Raw genomic sequence first — 22,346 nt, forward strand, 5'->3', positions numbered from 1 at the left:
AACATTATTCAAATTCTTTATATACCTTTGTGTGTGTGTGTGTGTGTTACATTGGTGTTTCAACATTTGATAGCAGTACTAGAAGCTTACAACAAAGTTTTTTTTGGTTAATAAACCATAAACCTCTACCATAAAAGTTCAGTGATTTGTCATGCACATTAGAATGTCTAATTATCAAGAATTAGGTAGAGTGGGTAGAGTTAATGACCATGCAGTTTGCATTGCTCTATACTAGAAGAAGGATTTCAATTTGGTTATCTACATGTTGTGAAAGGCAAGGAGCCAAGGTTACTAAGAGGAAAGCTTAAAGACAAACAAGTCAAATTCAAACAACAAAAATAAGATGAATCCAGAATTTCTCTCCTTTTGTTTTAGGAACTTTCTATATTATATTATATTATAAATATATATTTGTTTATTTTCTTTTGCATTTATTTTCTTTAGTGATTGATGTGAATGTGATGTACTTTTATAAAGGATGAATATCCGGTGTTTTCTTTTGGAATTATTATGTTGTACACTAAGGCAATTTTTATTGAATTATAAAGTCATTATTCAATTTATTTGTTTTTTTTTCCTGCAGTTTATAAAAGTAAAAGCCTCATCATGACGTAATCTAAAATTTTGCTTAGTACCACATCCCTTGCAATATTCTTTTATTTTTAATTAATTTTTTAAAGTTTATTTCAATATGCCCTTCTCTACCTATTTCATATTATGTTTTGCTGTCACAATTCCCCAGACACTATTAACTCAATGAATCTACGTAAAGTTTAAAAAAAAAAAAATCGATGTACTGTTGATTGTCCTCTATCATTGTGTTTAATGTTATGTGCTAAGAAATATTAGATTAAAGATCAAGTTATTCTCAGCAAAAAAAAGATCAAGTTATTCTCTTTTCTGTACAGAGCTACATATAAAAAAAAAAAAAAAATATTTGCACGCATCTTTCATTTACTTGACTTAGGTCTATGGTATGTGAATCATGTACCTGGGTAGCTACCACTGCTATAATTTACTAAAGTACTGTAGACCATTGTAAAATTTTCACTATATTTCTGATAAGGGTAAAACTAACATGACGGTCTGGCTGAAATGATTACAACAAGTTGACGGATTACATAACCCAAGGAGGACGGATGAGTTGTGGACAGGCATGAGGAATCCATGCGTCGCTCTTCAGGCTACCTCAAATCACGCTATGTGATTAGGGCTAACGTGGCCTTGAGTGTGATTCACGCCAACGTAAATACGAAGAATTCTTGTACTTCACGTTAGCCTTGATTGGAGGAATTTTATAAGGAAAAGAATTCTAAGAGATACGAAATTCCACGAGTTACTCTCTTAGAAGGAAAGGACTTCTTGACCAAGGCGTGAACTTCGGCCCAACACTACTATATATACCCCGAAACCCTCACAAAGCAAGGTACGCACAATATTCTTAACTCTAGCATTCTAGGGTTGAAGAAACAAGATTCTAACTTGACCTTCGGAGGGCTTTTGGCCGGCACCATACCGGTGCTCTCTTTTAGGTCCTTTATTTTCTTTTCACAGGTATTACTTTGGTTTGAGGAGTGCTTGCAACTTACTGGTGATTTTTTTGGCATCATCAGTTGGCACCGTCTGTGGGAAATAGAAAATCTTTTGATTACTTTAGCCTCGCTCTATTCCTGAGATAAAGAGTTGCATGGTACTCACTCGATCAATGGCAACGAACAACAATCAAGGCGACGAACTGCACGCCACCACTCTAGAGAGGCAGATCCAAACACTTGCGACGGCGGTTGAGCGCCTCACCAAGCAGAATCATGATCTGGAAGAACAGTTGCGACAAAGGACCGCGCACCCAAGTGCACCAGAGGAAGACCAGGAGGGTGCTAGTCTGAAAGGAAGGAACGCAGAAAGGCCTGAGGGCAGCAACGCTCCAACTAGACCCGAGCGACAAGAAACCAATCGACCATCTGTCTCAGACACTTTGCCGACTCACATAGCTGCCGAAATGCAAGAGATGAGGGAACGCATGGATATGATGATGAACGCCCTTAGAGGACGGGTATCCAGCAACCTGGACGACTTAGTCCATAGAACGGATTCGCCTTTCACAGCGTTGGTGAATTCATGCCCCCTTCCTCCAAAGTTTCGCATGCCCCATGTGGAGAACTACGACGGATCCAAAGACCCGTTGGATCACCTGGAGTCTTTCAGAACCCTAATGCATCTTCAGGGTGTACCGGATGAAATCATGTGCAGGACTTTTCTCACCACTCTGAAAGGACCTGCGAGGGATTGGTACAGTAGGTTGACACCCAATTCCATTGGCACTTTTAAGGAATTGGGCACACAGTTCATATCACATTTTATCGGAAGTCATCTGCATAAGAAGTCTACTGTGTGTATACTAAGTATTAAGCAACGAGAGGATGAGACTTTAAGATCATACATAGCCCGTTTTAACAAGGAATCCCTCTCAATAGACGAGGCGGATGATAAGATACAAGTAGCAGCATTCACAAACGGGTTGCGAAACGGTAAGTTTTTGTTCTCCCTATGCAAGAATGACCCAAAAACTATGTCCGACGTGTACTACAGGGCGACGAAGTATATGAACGTGGAGGATGCCTTGCTGGCCAGAGACGACTATAAGCCAAGAAAAAGGGAAAGACAGGAAGATACGAAACCAGATAATGGACGAAAAATGGCAAGAACCAGAGACCGACGAGAAGACCGGAGATCCAAACCACCTTTGGGGAGGTTTACAAGTTTCACCCCCCTCACAGCCCCAATTGACCAGGTGTTAATGCAAATCAAAGATGAAGGAACCTTGACATTCCCGGGCAAGTTGAAGGGAGATCCGAACAAGAGGCCAAGAGATAGATACTGCCGTTTTCATCGTGATCACGGCCATGATACGACGGACTGTTATGACCTGAAGCAACAGATCGAGGCCCTTATCAGGCAAGAAAGGTTGCAGAGGTTCGTGAGGAAGGAGAGAACGGATCAACCCTAGGAGCAGAATCCTAGACGGGAAAACGAATTTTCCAGACCACCGGTAGCAGACATACGGATGATAATAGGGGGCAGTACTTCAACGAGGTCGTCTAAAAAGGCCAGAAAGACCTATTTACGAACGGTACAAAGCGTCCAGTCGACGGGCTCTTCACAAGAAGGAACACGACGGAACGACTCCAGCATCGAGTTTTCGGAAGAGGAGGCCCGGCGCCTTCACCACCCCATGACGACGCGCTCGTGGTTAGCATACAGGTAGGGGACTTCAACATCCACCGAGTTTTGGTGGACAACGGGAGCTCAGCAGATATCCTTTACTACCCCGCGTTCCAGCAGATGGGGATCGTGAAAGAACGCCTGATCCCGGCACTCATGCCCCTCGTTGGCTTTGGAGGTTCCCGAGTCTATCCTTTAGGATCCATCACGTTGGCGGTGACGGTAGGAGACTACCCGCAGCAAATAATCAAGGATGTTTCATTTCTCGTGGTTGATTGCTCCTCAGCATATAATGCCATACTCGGACGACCCACTCTCAATGCATGGAAGGCCGTCACCTCTACCTACCATCTGATGATCAAGTTTCCCACCGAGTACGGAGTTGGGGAATTGCGCGAAAATCAGGTGGCTGCGCAGGAATGTTACGTTGCCATGATGGAAATGGATGACCATGTGCAGGCGATGAACATCGAGGAACAGAGAACAGTAGCAGTACCCGTGGAGGAATTGGAAGAGGTACGACTGGATGATTCAAGGCTCGACCGGACTACCAGGATCGGAACCTCAGTCGACTAAACGGTTCGACATGCGCTCCTGTTATTCCTCAAAGAGAACCAAGACGTGTTTGCATGGAGCCATGACGACATGCCGGGAATAGATCCAACAATCATAGTTCACAAATTGAACGTATCACCTTCTTTCCCTCCAGTTCGACAAAAGAAGCGTGTGTTCGCCCCCGAACGGGATCGAGCCGTGGCAGAGGAAGTGCAAAAGCTACGAGAAGCGAACTTCATAAGGGAGGTGTATTACCCTGACTGGCTGGCCAATGTGGTAATGGTCAAAAAATCAAACGGGAAGTGGAGAATGTGTGTTGACTTCACGGATCTGAATAGGGCATGCCCTAAAGACAGTTACCCATTCCCTCGCATTGACACCTTAGTAGACTCCACCGCAAGACATGAACTATTGAGCTTCATGGACGCTTTCTCAGGGTATAATTAAATTAAATTGGATAAAGCTGATCAAGAGAAAACATCATTTGTGACAAGTCAGGGGCTTTTTTGCTACAAGGTGATGCCGTTCGGGCTCAAGAACGCAGGAGCCACGTATCAACGTTTGATGAACAAAATGTTCGCGCACCAAATCGGCAGAATCGTCCAGGTCTACGTAGATGATATGTTGGTGAAAATCGCAAAGGTGTCCAATCATTTGAGGGACCTCCAGGAGACTTTCAACACTCTTCGGACGTATAAAATGAAGCTGAATCCAGGCAAATGCGCATTCGGAGTTACCGCTGGAAAATTTTTGGGATTCATGGTGTCCCAACGGGGCATTGAAGTCAACCCAGAGAAAGTAAAAGCAATTATGGAGCTATCTCCTCCGAGGACGGTGAAGGAAGTGCAAAGCCTGACAGGGAAGATAGCAGCCTTAAATAGGTTCGTATCGAGGGCAACGGACAAGTGTCTCCCTTTCTTTAGAACACTAAAGAGATCTTTCGAGTGGACGGACGAATGCCAAAAGGCATTTGAAGAGTTGAAGGCATATCTCTCGGCCCCGCCATTGCTTAGTCCGTCCATAGCAGGGGAGGAATTGTTCCTGTACCTTGCCGTCTCATCAGCAGCGGTAAGTGCAGCTCTCATCAGAGAGGAAGGAAAGATACAAAAACCCGTGTACTTCATCAGCCGGGCGCTAAGAGGGGCAGAGGAAAGATATCCATGCATGGAGAAACTCGCTTTCACTCTTGTGACTGCAGCTCGAAAGCTTAAGCCTTATTTTCAAGCACATACCATAAAAGTCCCGACGGATCAGCCCTTGCGGAGAGCAATGAACAATCCTGAAACTGCGGGACGGATAACTTTGTGGGCTATCGAGCTGAGTGAGTATGATATCCAATACCAACCACGAGCGGCTGTGAAAGGGCAGATACTGGCAGACTTCATTGCGGAATTCACTACACCTGAGGAGCAAGGGGCAGAAGAGACGCCCACATGGAGAATTCACACAGACGAATCTTCCAACAAGCATGCAGGAGGAATCGGGGTTGTACTCCACACCCCGGAAGGAGATAAGATCGAATGCATGATCCGTCTAGAATTCACCACTACAAATAACGAAGCAGAGTATGAGGCCCTGGTGGCAGGATTGGAACTTGCGATAGCAACTGGGGCTAGGAAGGCGGTGGTTTACTCCGATTCTCAAATCGTAGCCGGTCAAGTTAATGAGAGCTATGATTGTAGAAATGAACGAATGAGATGGTACCTCGAGGAAGTGAAGGGTCGAACGAGTGACCTCCAGTTCACGATAGTTCAGATCCCAAGAGAAGAGAACAAAGTGGACGGATCATCTAAAGGATGAAAATTCTACAGTCCACAAAGTGGACGGATCATCCCAAGGATGAAAATTCTACTAGTCCACAAAGTGGACGGATCATCCAAAGGATGAAAATTCTACAGTCCACAAAGTGGACGGATCATCCCAAGGATGGAAATTCTACTAGTCCACAAAGTGGACGGATCATCCAAAGAATGGAAATTCTATCAAGTCCACAAAGTGGACGGATCATCCAAAGGATGGAAATTCTACCAGTCCACAAAGTGGACGGCTCATCCAACGAAAAAATTCCAAATCTACAAAGCGCACGGACCCTTCTGTCCATGCAGTGGACGGGTCAACTAAGAGCTACATAAATAGACTAAATAAAAAAGTAAAAGTGGACGGATAGTCCAAGATACACTGAAGGGATAATGCAAAGTATAGAACGACGGGTCTAAATATGAACGGGTTACCCAAGAAGTATCACTGATACAGTAGAGTTCAATAAAAAAAAAAAAATTGTTCCCTATCACTACAATATACATTAGTCTTGAATGGTGACGGTTTCTTCAGGGCCTTCGGGGCAACCTTGGTGAGAATCGGCGGCGTTAGTTTCTTCGCCGGCTTTAGCGACCCCATCATCACCTGGAACCTCGCCAAAGAGTTCCTCCGTCCCTTCAGAGTCGACGGGGTGAGCCAGAGTTTGGGCCTCGGCATCTATATTTATGTGAGCTAAGTCCAAGTCAGGGAATGACGCCTTCACCTGACGGATGCAGTCATCGAACCCGTCGCTAAAGGAAGAACCAAGCTCCATCAAAAATGCGTCGGAGTCTCGATACTCTCTAATGGCATCAACTTTCGCTTGATAGATATTGTCGTCATGAGCTTTCACCGTCTTCCTGAGCAGCTCCACATCCTTTTCTAGGTTCTCGCGAGCCTGCTCGGAGAGTGTCAGCTTCTGCTCATGACGGACCCTCCATAATTTCAAATCGTCCAGTTCTTCTGCCGTCGCCTTCGCCTTAGCACGTACTCGTTCAAGGGCTCTTTCCTGGGCCAGGCAACGGTCTAACAAGCCCTTGGCCATTAACACACCCTGCCACAGTTCAGATATAAATAAGCCCAAAACGGAAAGGAACGAGAAGGAGTTAAAATGACGGAATGTGCATATGTCGGACACTAACCTGAGTTAAGCTGAATAGGCATGTCTCCCCCATGGCCTCGGTGGCATGGTTTCTCAGGTCTTCATAATCGTTATCGGCTATGATGGAACCAATACGACAGAGAGCGTATTGGGGGTCTTCACGAAGTAGGACGGGGGGCTTCTCCTTCACGGGGTCCGGGTTGGTCATCAGGCCCTTACCCTTACCAATCCCAAGCTTGGGAGGTGGTTTCACCATGCCGGACCCCTGACCGGCAGGTAGACCCGTCACAAGTATCTGTTTTTTGGAGTGACGGTCCCATCTCTCAAAAGATGGTCTTTTTGGGGCCGTCTGTGACAGATCCATCTTTGAAGCGTCACCACCTTTCTTCTTTTTTGCCGCCTGCTGTTTAATGATAGCCCGTCTCCTGGCGTCGTCCATTTCTACAAAAGAAGACGGTTAAAAAAGGAACTGCATAAAGCCAAAATCGACAGAAGGGTTCCATAACTTACGTTTGCGTACACCTGCATCGTATCGGCAGGCGACGGATGTGGGTTCAAGACCGTCACAATACCAATGTAACGTATCCAATGTGACGAGCTTCAACCAGGTCCTTTCAGACAACTTGGTCTTTTGAAAAATTTATCCAGAAAGCCGAACTGTTCGGTTGAGATAGGTGGACGGTCCCTCGCTGCACAAAAAAAAAAAAAAAATGTTGAGTAAACTCATAAAACATGGATGACGGTTGATAAGTAGACGGACTCGTACCAGACGGGGGCATTATCCCCCACGTTTTATCTACCGGCATGTAGTCGTCGTCACCTGGACGACACATCCAGTTATCCCCTCGAAGGAAGAAGTAACGACCCTTCCAGTTACGATTTGAGTCCGGGATCTCGGACACCAGCCTAAGTACCGGACTCCTCGGCACAAAGCTGTACATGCCCTTTGACTTTGTAATTTCAGACGGACGGTAACAATGGAAAAATTCCTCCACCGTTAACCGTCTGGCCCCGTCGGACATCACACCGTACAATACTTCGACGCTCAGGAAAACCCTTCATGCGTTCGGAGATATCTGGGTGACGGCCAGACCCAAGTATTGGAGGAGACAACGATGCAATGCACTTAGGGGAAAACGGGGACCAGCTTTTAGCATTTGCTCGTAGACCCCGACGTCTTCGAGACCGTAGTAATAGCATTTTTCTGTTTTGAATGGTAGACGGATGAATATGGTGTCTGGTATTTGGTACTTTTGCCTCAGCGTGTTGAAGTGCGCTGGCTTGATGGTTGACACAAAGTCATTCACCGTCCACAAAGGGAGCAGGACGAACTCCCTGAAGCCGTCAGGGCCTATGATGGATTGGACCGGGGGGTCGACACCGTCTAGGTTGTCAGTCGAGTCATACTCTGACCCGTCCCTATCCTGCCCTTCATCTTCCTCATGGGAAGGAGAGCTAGCTGACGGTTCCCTCTCCCCGCTAGAGGTGTCTTGGTCTGCTTGACCTAACGGGAACACCTCTTCGTAACCCGTTCCCTCGCGGGCATAAGACTGACTACTTGACGCCTCACTAGACATCTGACACCTACATATGACGGGTAAAGGAAACCTAAGGCTCTAGATTTGGGCCGACGACAGGACCAACAAGAAAAATAAGGAACAAAACATTGGATAAGAATAACTTACTAGTAGACGGCGAGAAAAACACGACGGAGAAATTATCAGCACGTTTTTTCCCAGATTTCCAAAGGGGACGGTTACTCTCTGAATAAGGTCGACGGTTGCGCTCTAAACAGTAGAAAAATTTCTAAAAAGTGTAAAAGTGAATACTGTGGGTGATATATATAGAGGGAACAGCGCGGTAAATGAAGGGACGCATCGATTCCAGCAAACAACCATTGAAATCCCCCCACGTGTCCCTGAGCATTTATGACAACATCCAGCCTATTCGTCAGAAACTCTAACCGTCATTCCATGAAAACCGCTTGGGAGAGATGACGGTATCATGGAATGAGGGGGCAACTGATAAGGGTAAAACTAACATGACGGTCTGGCTGAAATGATTACAACAAGTTGACGGATTACATAACCCAAGGAGGACGGATAAGTTGTGGACAGGCAAGAAGAATCCATGCGTCGCTCTTCAGGCTACCTCAAATCACGCTATGTGATTAGGGCTAACGTGGCCTTGAGTGTGATTCACGCCAACGTAAATACGAAGAATTCTTGTACTTCACGTTAGCCTTGATTGGAGGAATTTTATAAGGAAAAGAACTCTAAGAGATACGAAATTCCACGAGTTACTCTCCTAGAAGGAAAGGACTTCTTGACCAAGGCGTGAATTTCGGCCCAACGCTACAATATATACCCCAAAGCAAAGCAAGGTACGCGCAATATTCTTAACTCTAGCATTCGGGTTGAAGAAAGCAGATTCTAACTTGGCGTTCGGAGGGTTTTGGCGGCCACACGGTGCTCTCTTTTAGGTCCTCTATTTTCTTTTCGCAGGTATTGCTTTGGTTTGGGGAGTGCTTGCAACTTACTGGTGATTTTTTCGGCATCATCAATTTATATTTCTTTTGTTTTATGTTTGTATGAGCAGGTCCTTCTTTAAAAAAAATAAAAGTTTGTAACGAGCATTTTAAATTTGTATTTTTTAGGGGTTAAAAGTAGCAAATGAAAATGATATAAAGCCCTCACATTGCGCGGGTACATGTCTAGTTTTACTAATGCATGGAATGAAAAAGCAGCTATGCATGGTTCCACTAATCATGGTTCCACTAATCATAGACACGTGTGGGTAAATCATATCAACAATATTGAGGAAGTAAATTAACCGAATACCTGCTCTGCCTGTAGTGTAGACAGGGACGTTCGGTACGCAGCAAGGACGCGTATGTGTGTGGCATGCTGTGCGGTGCTCTTTGGCCCAGCCCACCTAGCAAACATGTAATTTCGACAAATGCTTGTTAGTGAATTTTCATGTGATGAACTGTGAACAATGTGGTCACAAAGGGAAACTGGGAAAGGGACTAGACTAGGGACAAGACTAGGGACAATTTGAATTATTCTGCGTCTTCTTTGACAAGGGAAACAACAACTCATTGCATATTCAAATAGTACTTGTCTAAATTTCCTCTACTTGATCACCATCTACATATAGTCCAAAGTGTGGGAACAATATATATTGATTATAAGGGAATAAAAGTTCTCAATGTACCAACCTTTACATGTAAAGGATGTGTATTAAAAAAAGACAAAAACTGAGTCACAACAAAATGGGAAGTCCTAGTCCTAGTTCCCTAGAAACTTTGACAAATATATATATATATGAGAGAGAGAGAGAGAGAAAGAGAGAGCTGATATACTTCTCGAATAAAATTTGGTCATTGGAAAACTATAACTGGGGAATTGAAACTTTAGATAACTTTACTACAGATCCATTAACCCTCTAATATAAAATTCACTTAGTGATAACCATCATTTGGGTTTGCTCAAACAGTAATGACTACTTATTTTGGATGAAGACCTCGTTGAGTGCTATGTTGACCATCAACATGCTGAAAAAGCACTAGTGAAATTGATTTTCAACTTTTTAGCTCATCTTGAAACCCACTAGTGAGTTAATCAAAGCAAAATTCATGGGGAAATTGGAACATAGTTGGTAGCAAATATATTATGAGGACAACAATTGCTTTTCCCAAATCCAATCATTCAAAAGTTCAATACACAAAGAGCTTAGTTAAGGGACAAACAGCCGTATCTGTAGTTCTAGGATTAAATTTTCAAATACATAATAAATCGGGCTGTGTTTGCCAAAAAAAAAATGACACGTAGTGTACCATATCCTTCTTAACCTGGACAAACTTTGCTTGATATTTCACATCTATATATTTCAGTATCTAAGCATTGATAAGTTTGTTTTGTTTTTTAGTTTGGCATATTTTTAATTATATCAAAGAGAAAAATAAAATATAATACACTATTACACAAAGGGAAATGTTAATGAACTCCTTAGAGTATTGGTTAATAATTTATTTAAAGAAAGTTTTTATGGGAAAAGAAAAGAAAATAATTAATGTTTTGACAGTTTTTTTCATTTCTCATAAAAATGGTGTCAAAATTTTCCTAAATTGGATTGTTAACCAATGCCTTAAGGGCATTCGTTAGCATGGCTCTTACATAAATAATTAATCCTAATAGACACTTAACCTGAATAATGAGAACTCAATGAATGTATCTACAGGGAAGGGGACCTGACTACAGTGGCAATAAAGGCAGCCTTGCAATTGGACATATTCGTGAGAACCTTGAATAGGCCTACAATTGCACCAACAACAGTGCTCCTCCAATTTGCATTATATCCTTCTTTGATGCACTACAAAGGTGCCCATAGAGCAAGGCTAATGTTGCACTACCCCTACTTTACTATCTTGCATTGCTGATTGGCTTGAAAAGCTGCAGAGGCATGAGTAAGACCCGGTTTGCTAACTTGTCCTTGAACAGCAGGGCCCCCATCCAAACAAGTAGGTGGTAGCGGGCATGTTTCTGCACTACTTCATCATTGGCATCTGCAGTAGGGGGAGCGGCAAACTGTGCATCAAGTCATATGTATCTTATCCTTGCCCCATAGAGGATAGGCTTGTTTGAGTTGATTATTGGGGCGGAGGTTCATGGCCCAACAACTGTAAGCACAGCAAACTCTAGTTCATGTTTGTCTTCCTAGTGACAGGCAACCCATCCACCGGAAGCCCAGTATCACCTTTATATCTTGCAAGGTGATACCCATTTCTTCATAGGGTAAGTGGAACATGTGCGTCTCTGGATGCCACCGCTCGACCAAGGCCGTGATCAAAGCATGGTCAACCTTCATATCAGGAACCTTGAATAATCCGGTGAAACTTGCTGCATCAATGTATTGCGTGATACGTGGGTCTAGCCCACCCTGCGATAGTACACATTTACGGTGTCAACACTTTACGACGCCAGACACCTCCTGCACACGGATGAGCATTGTGTTAGCTAGTGCACACGAGGTAATTATAAAACGACTATGTATTAATAATACAACTACATACCTCACTGTCGGTGTGCCTCCAAAGCAGAGTTGACCAATGATTTGGCTACCACCTCAACTGGGTATTATCGTTGGGTCCAAGATCCACAAAATTTAGTGCCTGCATATCTGACATGACATCAAATAGATTGTCAGCAATTATTGAGGATTAACTCTATGAAACAATAAAAAAGTTACTAACTTTTCTTGATAGTTTTTTCTATTCCCTATAAAATAACTTCGAAATTTGTAAATAAATTAAAATGATGAAAAAGAAGGATAAAAAATAAATCTTAGAGAGGGCTAACGTGATAAATCGTGACACAAGTAGAATAAATATTTTTATTAACCATTCAAAGATATATATTAAAAATCTATTGTGGGTAGGAAAATTTGTGCATCAATCAGAGTCTCTCTCTCTATTATTACATAGATTTAGTAGACTAATCAATAGACGTTGTCACAATTATTACATAAATAGGTTTTATTAACATAAACTTTTTATGAAACAATAAAAAAGTTACTAACTTTTCTTGATAGATTTTTCTATTCCCTATGAATTGTTTTTTAGAAAAATGGATGATTAATATTTGCCATAATCGACTCTATATTTACAATTATTAATTATAAAAGGATACCGAAAATGAGATCCCAACCCCAAAAACAACAACGAGGTCCTTCCCCATACATAGTTTAACTTGTGATTGTGAGCAAGATTGAAGGAATTATTGGGAACATCTTAAGAGAGGCATGTTGTGCTGTCCATGTGTTTTTGTTTATTTTTGGAGCAAGGCCAAACAACCAATAACTAGCTTGAAGAAACTTGAGTACTCTAGTGCGTATAGGAGATGTAACAAACAGTTAACAAGAAAGTGAAAGGGAAAAAAATGGAAATGGTTCCAATTTCGGATATGTTAGCACAAACTACATGAGCCTCAGTTTTTTCTAATTTTATTTTTTTGATTTGATAAATATTTATTAATTACATATATATTACATATCAATTTTTTTATGAGCTTTTTCATATATTCAATTGACTAAGAATAAATAATAATAACTCAATGAGGGTGTTTGTTTTGAGTCTATCTTAAAACTCAAAATTCATAACCCCACTTTTCCACCTTCTCAATCAAACATAAATGAGGGAAATTAAGATTTTTTTTTCATCCTCCCACTTTTTTATCCTCTCACTTTATTTTCTATCCTTCCACTTTTTCATCATTCCAACTAAACGGACCCTAAAACTCTATCTCATCTATAACCCAAAACTCAATACTTCTTGTTTGGAAAAAAATGCCCAATCTGTGTTTCTCAGTCTATAACTCAATTTTATTACATATTGGTGGAGCCCACAACCTGCATAGATCGAGCCCCACACATAGAAGAAAAAAACTTCCACATAATTGTGAAGCTGAAGGTAAACTCAAAGAAGAAAAAGAAAAGCTTCCAACGTACCGAGCAAAGATTTACCAAGAACCTATTGGGCCCCACACACTTGCAATTATTACAAACATGCCATCAAACTTATTTCTTAAAAATTGGAAATACCCTCAGACGTGTTCTTAGTTTTTGTTACTCTATCTCATAATATTAATATTTGAGTTATAGAAACAAATACCAAAAACTTACCAAAACAAGTTGTTATTCAGTGGATTGCATGAATTTTGAGTTTTGAGTGATGAGTTATATAACTCAAAACAACTCAAACCAAACACTCTTTTTTATATATATATATATATATATATATATATATATATATAAATATCTATATATATATAATTTAAATAAAGTAAAAGCTCAATAAACGATTAAAGTTTTTTATTTAAAGCTTAAGTTTGTAATTGAAGACTCAACTACCTCTCTCTATTTTTTTTCTTCTCTCTTTTTATTTTTTTTATTTTATTTTTATTTTTTTTTTTGTGGATAAGGGTCTCAACTATTTTTTTTATGTCCTACCATTGTATCGACCCCAACCTCATAGTGCCTGTCCTACTCCTATGTCCTACCATGTGAAAATTATCTAGCTACGGTGAAATTTTGATTTTTTCCGGCTAGAAATGAAATTTTCAAAAAGCTAGGGGGGCCCATGACCCCCCTGGCCCTCTCTAGCTCCCCACTATGCACTAAATATATTTTTTGGTGAACTTGACCAAACTTTAAGCTTTGATACCAATTTGTTGTGATTTAAGACTACTGAAAGTGCTTTTGTACGAATAAAAATAAAATAAAACAATCACTCAAGAGAACAAATTTTAACATGGTTTGACTAACTCCTAGCCTATATTCACATAAATGCCATCAAAAATTTACAATTAATGATATGGATTATGATCACACTCAATCAATTGAATCCTATAGTAAGATATAGAAAATATACCTTCACCGCAAGGGGACTTCCTAGTGGTGATGTGTAGAACCTTAGTGGGGATTCTCACTGGGCCTTTAACCCTCAAGAGCTTGTCCTTGGCACCACGAACTAAATCCGTACAAACTATCAGAAAAAAAAAGGTCTAAACCATCAGCCTGATTGTTGCTTAGTATTCTTGTTCCAAACATACCCAAGTTGCTAACCAAGTGTAAACTTTCGTACAAAAACCAATCTCAATCAGCTACTGACTCAAAAGTTAAAACCCACATTGAAAAAATCATGGCAAAAAATAGACACTAGCATACAAGGCATTAAAAAGACCAAGACTGAATGCACTCAATAACATTCAATAACAAAATGCACCATGGGTCGTATTAGTATAAAAAGTACAAAAAAAATTCATCACAAAACACATACTATATGAAACTAAACCAATCCAATTGATAGGCCAAGAATGTATTGACCCATTGTGATGAATTAATTGATTAATTAACCAAGTTTATTTATTAATTAACTTAACATGCAATGTACGTGGCAGCACAAACAAATCACCAACTGAAATTAAATGTAGCGAAAAAAAAGTTGACAATGTGATTTGTTTTCGAATGGAGAAAACCTCCAAGGCAAAAACTCTACCGGGTGATTTTAAGATCACCACTCCTGAGAATTTACTATTATCACAACAAGCGGTTACAAGTAAAGGAATTCCAATACCTTATACCAACCTACAGTTAAACCCTTACTCCAATACCCAATTGGACTTGTTCTGTAGTGACAATCTGTTCTTTTAATGTATGACTCTCAATATGTGACTAACCAATAGATACGCGGATCCCGGTATGCGACTTAATCACCAACTTGAGAAGGATGTTGACTACAAAGTTTTTCAGTTCATCACACGATGAAGATCACGAAGTTGCTTGGTCACAAAACCTTATGGTGTACAAACACAACAGCTTCTTCAAGAGAAAGATGAACTAGGGCATCTATCTCCGATTCACAATATGCATGAACAACACTTTGCTTCACACTCGTGCAACTGTGCTCTCTATGACGGCCTTTAAAATAATCCTTATATATGTTTAGGGTTGTGAGAAAAAAAGCATAAACACATACTCACAGATTAAAATGAAATCAGAACTGAAAATCTGATTTTCATAATTCTCGATAGATACCTTATTTGTCGAGCAGCTGTCGAGCTTCAGGCTTGAATAGCTTTTCAAATCTTGATAGATACTAGTTGTCGAGATTTAAAATCCAGCACTTCATCACTTGATTTTTGGACAAACTTGCATAGTTTTAACACTTGAATTTGAAACATTGTTCCTTGAAGTATTAAACACATTCTAGATCTACCCAATTACAAGCAAAGTGTGTTTTGTCAAAGGATTAGTCAATACATGATAACATATGTCCCTAACATGAATCACATATGTCCTAACACCAATAAATCAGAATTAACTAAGAAAACCCACATTAGTCTACATCAAACACCAAGAATTAATCTTCAGTCAAACTGATAATCATCCATTTCCAAAAAAACAAATGTAGCACAAAACAATAATCAATGGTAGAGCAACGTACCTGTAATCAACGGCAGCGGGTATGGTGAGGGTTTGACGGAAGCACCAAGGTTTCGGCAACGGCAATTGATCGAAGAGGGTGAGGAAGACTGAATAGGGAGAGTGAGACTGATGGAAAGTGGGGGAGAGTGAGTGCAAAGAGCAAGGGAGAGTCTAGAGGGAGAGAAAGTGGGGGAGAGTGAGGAAGAGTGATTGCAAAGAGCAAGGGAGAGTGTAGAGGGAGAGTGAGGAAGAGTGATGGCATAGAACGAGGGAGAGTGTAGAGGGAGAGAGTGAACAAGCATTGTGAGACGTTAGGTTTTCAAATTGTTAAAGCAAACTCGATTTTCTAGTTATTGAGTTATGCATGTATACACGGGCATTTTTTTATTGGAAAAAGCCATTTCTGCTTTGCCAGCGTGGCACAAAACTCATACTAACTCGACTATGACCATCGAGTTTTTTAGTAACTCGCTTATAAGTTAATTGAGTTTTTTTATGAAAATCGAGCCTCACATTATCGAGTTTCAAAACAGGGATATATCCCTATATAGTTTGAAAAAAGGGGCAAAATGCTAGAAATTTTTGGTGAAAGGGGCAAAACCCCATTTTGGCCCAAGACTTACGTATGGTGTACCTAATGTGGGGTACAGTACAACTCATTTGGAAAAATAAAAAGGCTAAAATATTGCTTTTTTATTAAAAAGTTTTTGCATGAATTTTACCTTGTGTCCTAACCTTTAAAATTTTTATTTTTTCAACTTAAAAAAATTCATTTATTTATCCTTCAACTATATATATATTTGAAAAGTTTTAGAGCGGAAAATGAACTACAAAAAATAAAGTTCATATAGGAAAAAAAACAATATTTTTCATTTTTTTATTTAATCTTTGTGAGTTTTGGTAGCACACATGACACAAGTGCTATGTCGAAAGAGATGAAGCTAGGAGATTCAAGAAACTCAGAACACTGTCATGATATATAGTTCGACACTTATTTATTCAAGAAACTCGGAACACTATCATGACAGTTCGACGTTAATTCATTATTGCTCAACCAAACCACTCAACGAACATCCATCTTTCATATTGGGTGCAGCATGCTCTGGTATATTCTTGTGATTTTGGACTTTTTGTGTGTGTGTGTGGCTAATTTGTTCTTTTAAAGTCCACCTCACAAACATTACAAACTCACAACATTTGTATAATATTTAAAAGCTTAATTGTATAAGTGTTGCATTAATTGTTGTTATGTTTTTGTTGAGTCACTCAGTCCATATTAATTGTAAAATCTATTAATAAATAATTAAATGAGTTATTTTAATTGTTTTGTTCAAATCAGTAAGTACATGAAATCATTTAAGCTTTTTTTTAAATTAATATGAATCAAACAATATGATTTTTGAAATAATGACTCTTATGAATGTTTTTATTTAATTTTTTAATAGTAAAGAACATTTACATCAACAATTAAAATTTACAAAGTGACATGATTAGTTTTTTTTTTTTTTTTTGAGAAAAAGAAAGTGACATGATTAGTTAGAATCACATCAACAACATAATAAACAAATTCCTAACGAATTATTTTCTAGTGATATTATAGCTAGTACAAATTTTACTAGATATAAGTCTTACAAATCTATATATAATATCTAAAAAGATGATGAGTAACATTTATTGTTATTATGCTCGTTTTGAACCACATTAACATAGCATTTTGGTCCACCACAGTCCATCCAATTTAGTCATCTTTGGTCCATTACGGTCTAATTTGGTTCATTTTGGTGCGCTTTGGTCATTCGATCCATTTTGGACTATTGAGCCTCAAATTGATTCTTTTGTTGGTTGCCTTTTTTAGTTTTGGGCTCAATTTTTTTTTCTTAATTTTTGGGTTGAAAAGTATGAAATGTTATTCTATTTGGGCTAAATTATTTAGTTTTGGGCTAAATAATACAAACAAATAAGCATTAGAAATGAGAGATATGAACCTTAAAAAAAAAATGATAAATATTCAAAAAAAAAAACCTTAAAAATAAAGTTTCAATAATATAGGCATTAGACTTATATTTGGAAAGAAAAAAAATGTTACAATTCTAAATTTATATAATAATTTAAACTTAATGTAACATTTTACTTGTGTTTCATGAAATGAGGGTGTATATTTTTTTAATATTCTTGAATATGTTCAAATTAGTCATCAACTGATTATAATATATTTAAAAATAAATTAATTTTAATAACACATTCTCCATTTATATAAAACAATGTTATAAATTATAATTATGTAATTAAATATTTTGATTAAATTACATTTTTCATATATATATATATATATATATATATATATCACTGTGTATTATTTTTTATTGCAAAAGACATTATAATAAAACTTATATTTAAAAATACTTTTAAATAACACATGCATTATTTAGCAAATAAATTTTACATTATACTCTTATAAATTAATTATATTACATTTTCTCATGTATTTCGTAATTTTGCAAGTAGTCTATATATCTAATAATAATAATAATACTACTACTACTACGTGAAACAGAAATTAAATTAAATTAAATTTTAATTCAATTCTCAATTTTACGGTTTTTATTTTTATTTTTTCTTTGAATTAGGTGAGCTACTGCATAATTAAAAGTTTTCTTGATTTTTTTGCGAAAACCAAAAAAGACTACGATTTTTATACTGATGAAAGGTGTCGGCTCCTCTCCCTTTGTTATTCTTCAGTACTCTCCCATTTTAATATGGATGAATGCCGTGGAAATAAAACAATCCAAATGCCAAAAAAAGAAGCCACAAAATTCTCTCTTTACTTTTTCCACTCTCTCCGTCACTTCACCTCCTTTCTCTGATTATCTGTCTTTATCACTCTCTCTATCTCTCCAAACAGACCAAACCTGAGCATCAGACTAGAAGAGGGCATCAAAACGAAAAGGAACAAAGGATATGAGTTTTTTGCTTGCGATTTTTATCATTTTTGGCAAGAGTGGTCTGATTGGGTTCCTCCTAAGAGAAGGTGGACTTTAAGGATAAGGATAGTAATCTCACATCCACCTTGCACACCAGCATTTTCTTGGCTTCGCCCGGCCCTGTGAGAATAGAGATCTTTCACTCCTTTTTGGTCTCTTCAAGCACCAATCTTCTCCATCCAGCAAGCTCTGATCTTGGTGCTGACTTAGCTTTATATGACACTATGAGGGAGAGAAAATGTCCATAAGGCAAAGAGAGATTTGAAGGCCACCACCACGTCAGACCATCATCTACCTTCAGCCCAGGCTCCCGCCACCGTTATATTCCGCCTGAAACACTATCGGTAGAGGAATTATTAAACAACAAAAAATGATATCAAATATGGTTTAGCTTTTGTTATTTTGGGTTATTGGTTTTGAAGGAGGTTGAGTGATGAAGAAAAGAAGGGCACCATCGAAAATATCTAAAACCGATTTTAGCTCAGATTTGATAGCCATTAAAGGTATTCCCTCTCTCTATTTCTCTTGCCTTCGTTTTCTTTATTTAACGGTTGGATTTACAACCATGGAAGGTATTCTCTTTCTTTGTATTATCCTGCTCTTTTTTCGTTTGTTTAAATTTTTTTTGGTTGCCGGGAAATAAGGAGTTTTCTTTTGCTTAAACGTTGTTTGGTAGTTGATAAAACATTAGCTAAGCTATGCCAGATTCGAACCTAGGTGGGTTAGACAAAATACCCGAGCCTTACAAACTGAACCTTACCCCGTTGGCTGATTTCTGCTTTTCGTTTGTATATATTTTATTTGCTGCATTATATATTGGTAATGGTAGTTGTAGTATGTATACGGACATATAGAGGTTCTGGCAATAATTTTTTTTAATATGTTTGGACATGGGTTTGCACTTTGCACTAAAAGTTATTGTTTTATATGTTACTAAGGAATTCTGTTGACCTATGGCATTTTCGGAGATAAGGTCCAATAGCATATATATTCAAGTATCTTCTAACTCTCTGGCTATTGATCCACACTTGACCCTTTCCCATGCTACTTATGTCCAAACTCCAAAGTCAAGAGCTTTTCTTATTTGAAAAGTAAAGTCAAAGGCTTTTCTTCTTCTGGTGCATCAAAATGTAGTTGTAAGGTTTCAAGTGACAGGTAAACTTTTCAAAGATTTTGAATAAACTTTGAGAACACCCCTAACCCCAATAAATAGCATAAAGAAGGAAAAAGAAATGTTTAACCCTTCTAGCTGATTAGTGGTTATTGTTTCCCTACCACTTAGACTTTTGCATCTGCTTAACTAATTAGATAGAGTTCTGATAGGCTCGCTTCATGGATTTAGATCAACAAATTAAGACTCTCGCGGTCCTTATCAGTCTATTTCAAAATTTAGTCTTTCAACATCTCTTTATTATTGTTGAAATCAAGCAACATCTTGGACATGCAAAAATTCATGAAAAAGTACCATGCAATCCTGGCCAATGTAAGCAGAGTATTATCAAATAGACAGTTTTACTATCTATTTCCATTCCATAGGCAAAAAAAACCCAGACTATAGGAAACACATAACAACCAGCTCCGATAACCCTTGAACCTTAAATGTAAATGGTCTCTTCACTATTGTCAACTTCCTCAATCAAATAAAAGATGCAAATTCCAATAGCATTCCTTATTCACACAAAAAGGGTCATGTTTATCTTAAGCTTACAATGCTCAAGTTGCTTATAACTGTTATGAAATTCCTCTTATTCCATTGTCTAATTTTTCTTGTTTGGGCATTTAATTCCTAACATTTTTTTTTAATGATCCTTCATAGGTTGTTGCTGTTGCACTAAAGTATGAAACAACCTAGGCACAATTTGATGACATGGCTACCAGGTGATGCCTTTGGCCATGCAATATCTAATATTTATCATTTTCATCATTTTCTTTATCTAATAGTGTTTTCTATAATAGTCTTAATAAATAAATAAAAGTGTTTGCAATAATTGTGAATTGAAAAATTACATGAGTTCTGCCTTTGTCTTCTTTGGCTCCCATACCTTCTCATCAATTGGCAAAGGATTATGGTTTTATATTTATTAGAATATTACATCTACACTTTTAAATCTAGCTTTCTATTAAGTTGTTCACCTCATCATTTGGATGTTATACTTATTTCTTAAAATCTACAATGTCTTTGCAGTGAAGTACTTATTGATCTTTTGAGTGTGTTCTATATCAGCAATTATTGCTACTTTTTTTCTCCCCTAATCTAGGTGCTCCAAGAACTCTTTTTGGTCTAAATTTATACACAGATCTGCGAATTAGGCATGTCACGACTTTATTTGCAAATTCTTCCCTTTTGGTCTAAATTTTAATAACTATTACTTGAACCATACATGAGATAGGAAATGCTTCGATGGATTGTGGAGCTTGGGTAATTTAGATATTGTCAAAAAGGCAATTGAAAGGCTTGAGTTGTTTGTTATGAAATTAACAAACAATCAAAATACCATCTAGAGTTGCAAAATTGCCACATCATCAGCAACCAGCAGTGTCTTAATGCCCAAAAACATACGCCCACCCAAAGAGATTGGACAATGAATTGAAATTTTGCCAAGCATGGAAACTGAAAGGAAGGGAATTGGTTTCATTGGGATTAGGCCATATTTTCTTAAGCATCCCCCCCCCCCCCCCCCCCCAAATCTTAGGTACTATGGTGGTTTGCATATCTTTTTCGTCATACTAAATCTTATTCCTACGAAAACCAATAGTCTAGGAATAATTGAAGGTGATTGGTGTTACCATTCAGCTTGAGTCCATCTATTTGAATGAAAATATTAATTTTTGAAGCATTGACAAGAATATAAAAGTGACCATTAGTAATATATAACTAATTAGGAAGAAATTTTAATATGCATCTATTTTTTAAGTAATAGTATAAGCTCATGCATATTTGTGCCTATTCTTCTTTTCAAACATATTGTTTTGCGCAGCATTATTTAAAAAACCAGATAACACTAACCATAAAACATCTCTATGTTCTTTAACTATCAACTTAAGAACAAAAAAAATTCTTATGATAAGCCTAGAAAATTAAATTATGAGAATAAGAAGAAAATCACAATAGGTAGTTTAGGCAGCACACTGGGAAGTTCTAATTGCACCAAAGGAGCCCAATAATAAACTTTTCGATTGTATTCCACTATAATTTTGACATTTTGACCTTCCATTATCTTATTGATATTTGTAACTGGGCTAGCCAATTTTTTATCAGTAATATATTTTATGTGAATTGTTGCATTGTAGATCTAGAAGATATCCCAAATGCCCAAAAGTCACCTGGGATAGGACACAAAGAGAAAGCTCATGGCGTTCTAGAAAAAAAGAAGACATTATTTGGAATTTTTATTTTAGCTTATTTGGCTTATGACGTTGTCTATAACTACTTAATGTGGTTTATTACATTGTCAAGAACTATTTTATGTGTTTTATGATATCTGAATATTGAAAAGGTAATCTTAAAAATTAGTAGATTCAGACTAGGTTATTAAATTTTATGACTTTTGTTAATGAATTTGTCACATGGCCTATGTACAAGGTTTCAGTAAGTTCACTAATGAGCTTGTGTAATATTTGATAGTGTGCATCATCTGTTATGGATTTGGTATACTGAACTTCGGTTGAAACAAAAATAGTATGGTTATGCAGCACAACAAAGG

General features: G+C 38.3%; 1 protein-coding gene and 1 long non-coding RNA gene across 2 annotated transcripts; one reads left to right on the forward strand and one right to left on the reverse strand.

Moving 5' to 3' along the window:
* Positions 1-6,079: 6,079 nt before the first annotated feature.
* On the reverse strand, positions 6,080-7,115 carry LOC142635417 (uncharacterized). Its single transcript, XM_075809572.1, has 2 exons — positions 6,717-7,115; positions 6,080-6,628 (listed from the first exon to the last, which is right to left on the reverse strand). Exons 1-2 carry the CDS (start codon positions 7,113-7,115, stop codon positions 6,080-6,082), a joined length of 948 nt encoding a protein of 315 aa, XP_075665687.1.
* An 11,350-nt stretch (positions 7,116-18,465) lies between these two features.
* On the forward strand, positions 18,466-22,143 carry LOC142633423 (uncharacterized). The gene is made up of 4 exons (XR_012843906.1): positions 18,466-19,145; positions 19,611-19,797; positions 20,459-20,520; positions 21,934-22,143. It is a non-coding gene; the product is annotated as an uncharacterized LOC142633423 (long non-coding RNA).
* The last annotated feature ends 203 nt before the right edge of the window (positions 22,144-22,346 follow it).

This window comes from Castanea sativa, chromosome 5 (assembly GCF_040712315.1).
Source record: "Castanea sativa cultivar Marrone di Chiusa Pesio chromosome 5, ASM4071231v1".
NCBI lineage: Eukaryota > Viridiplantae > Streptophyta > Magnoliopsida > Fagales > Fagaceae > Castanea > Castanea sativa.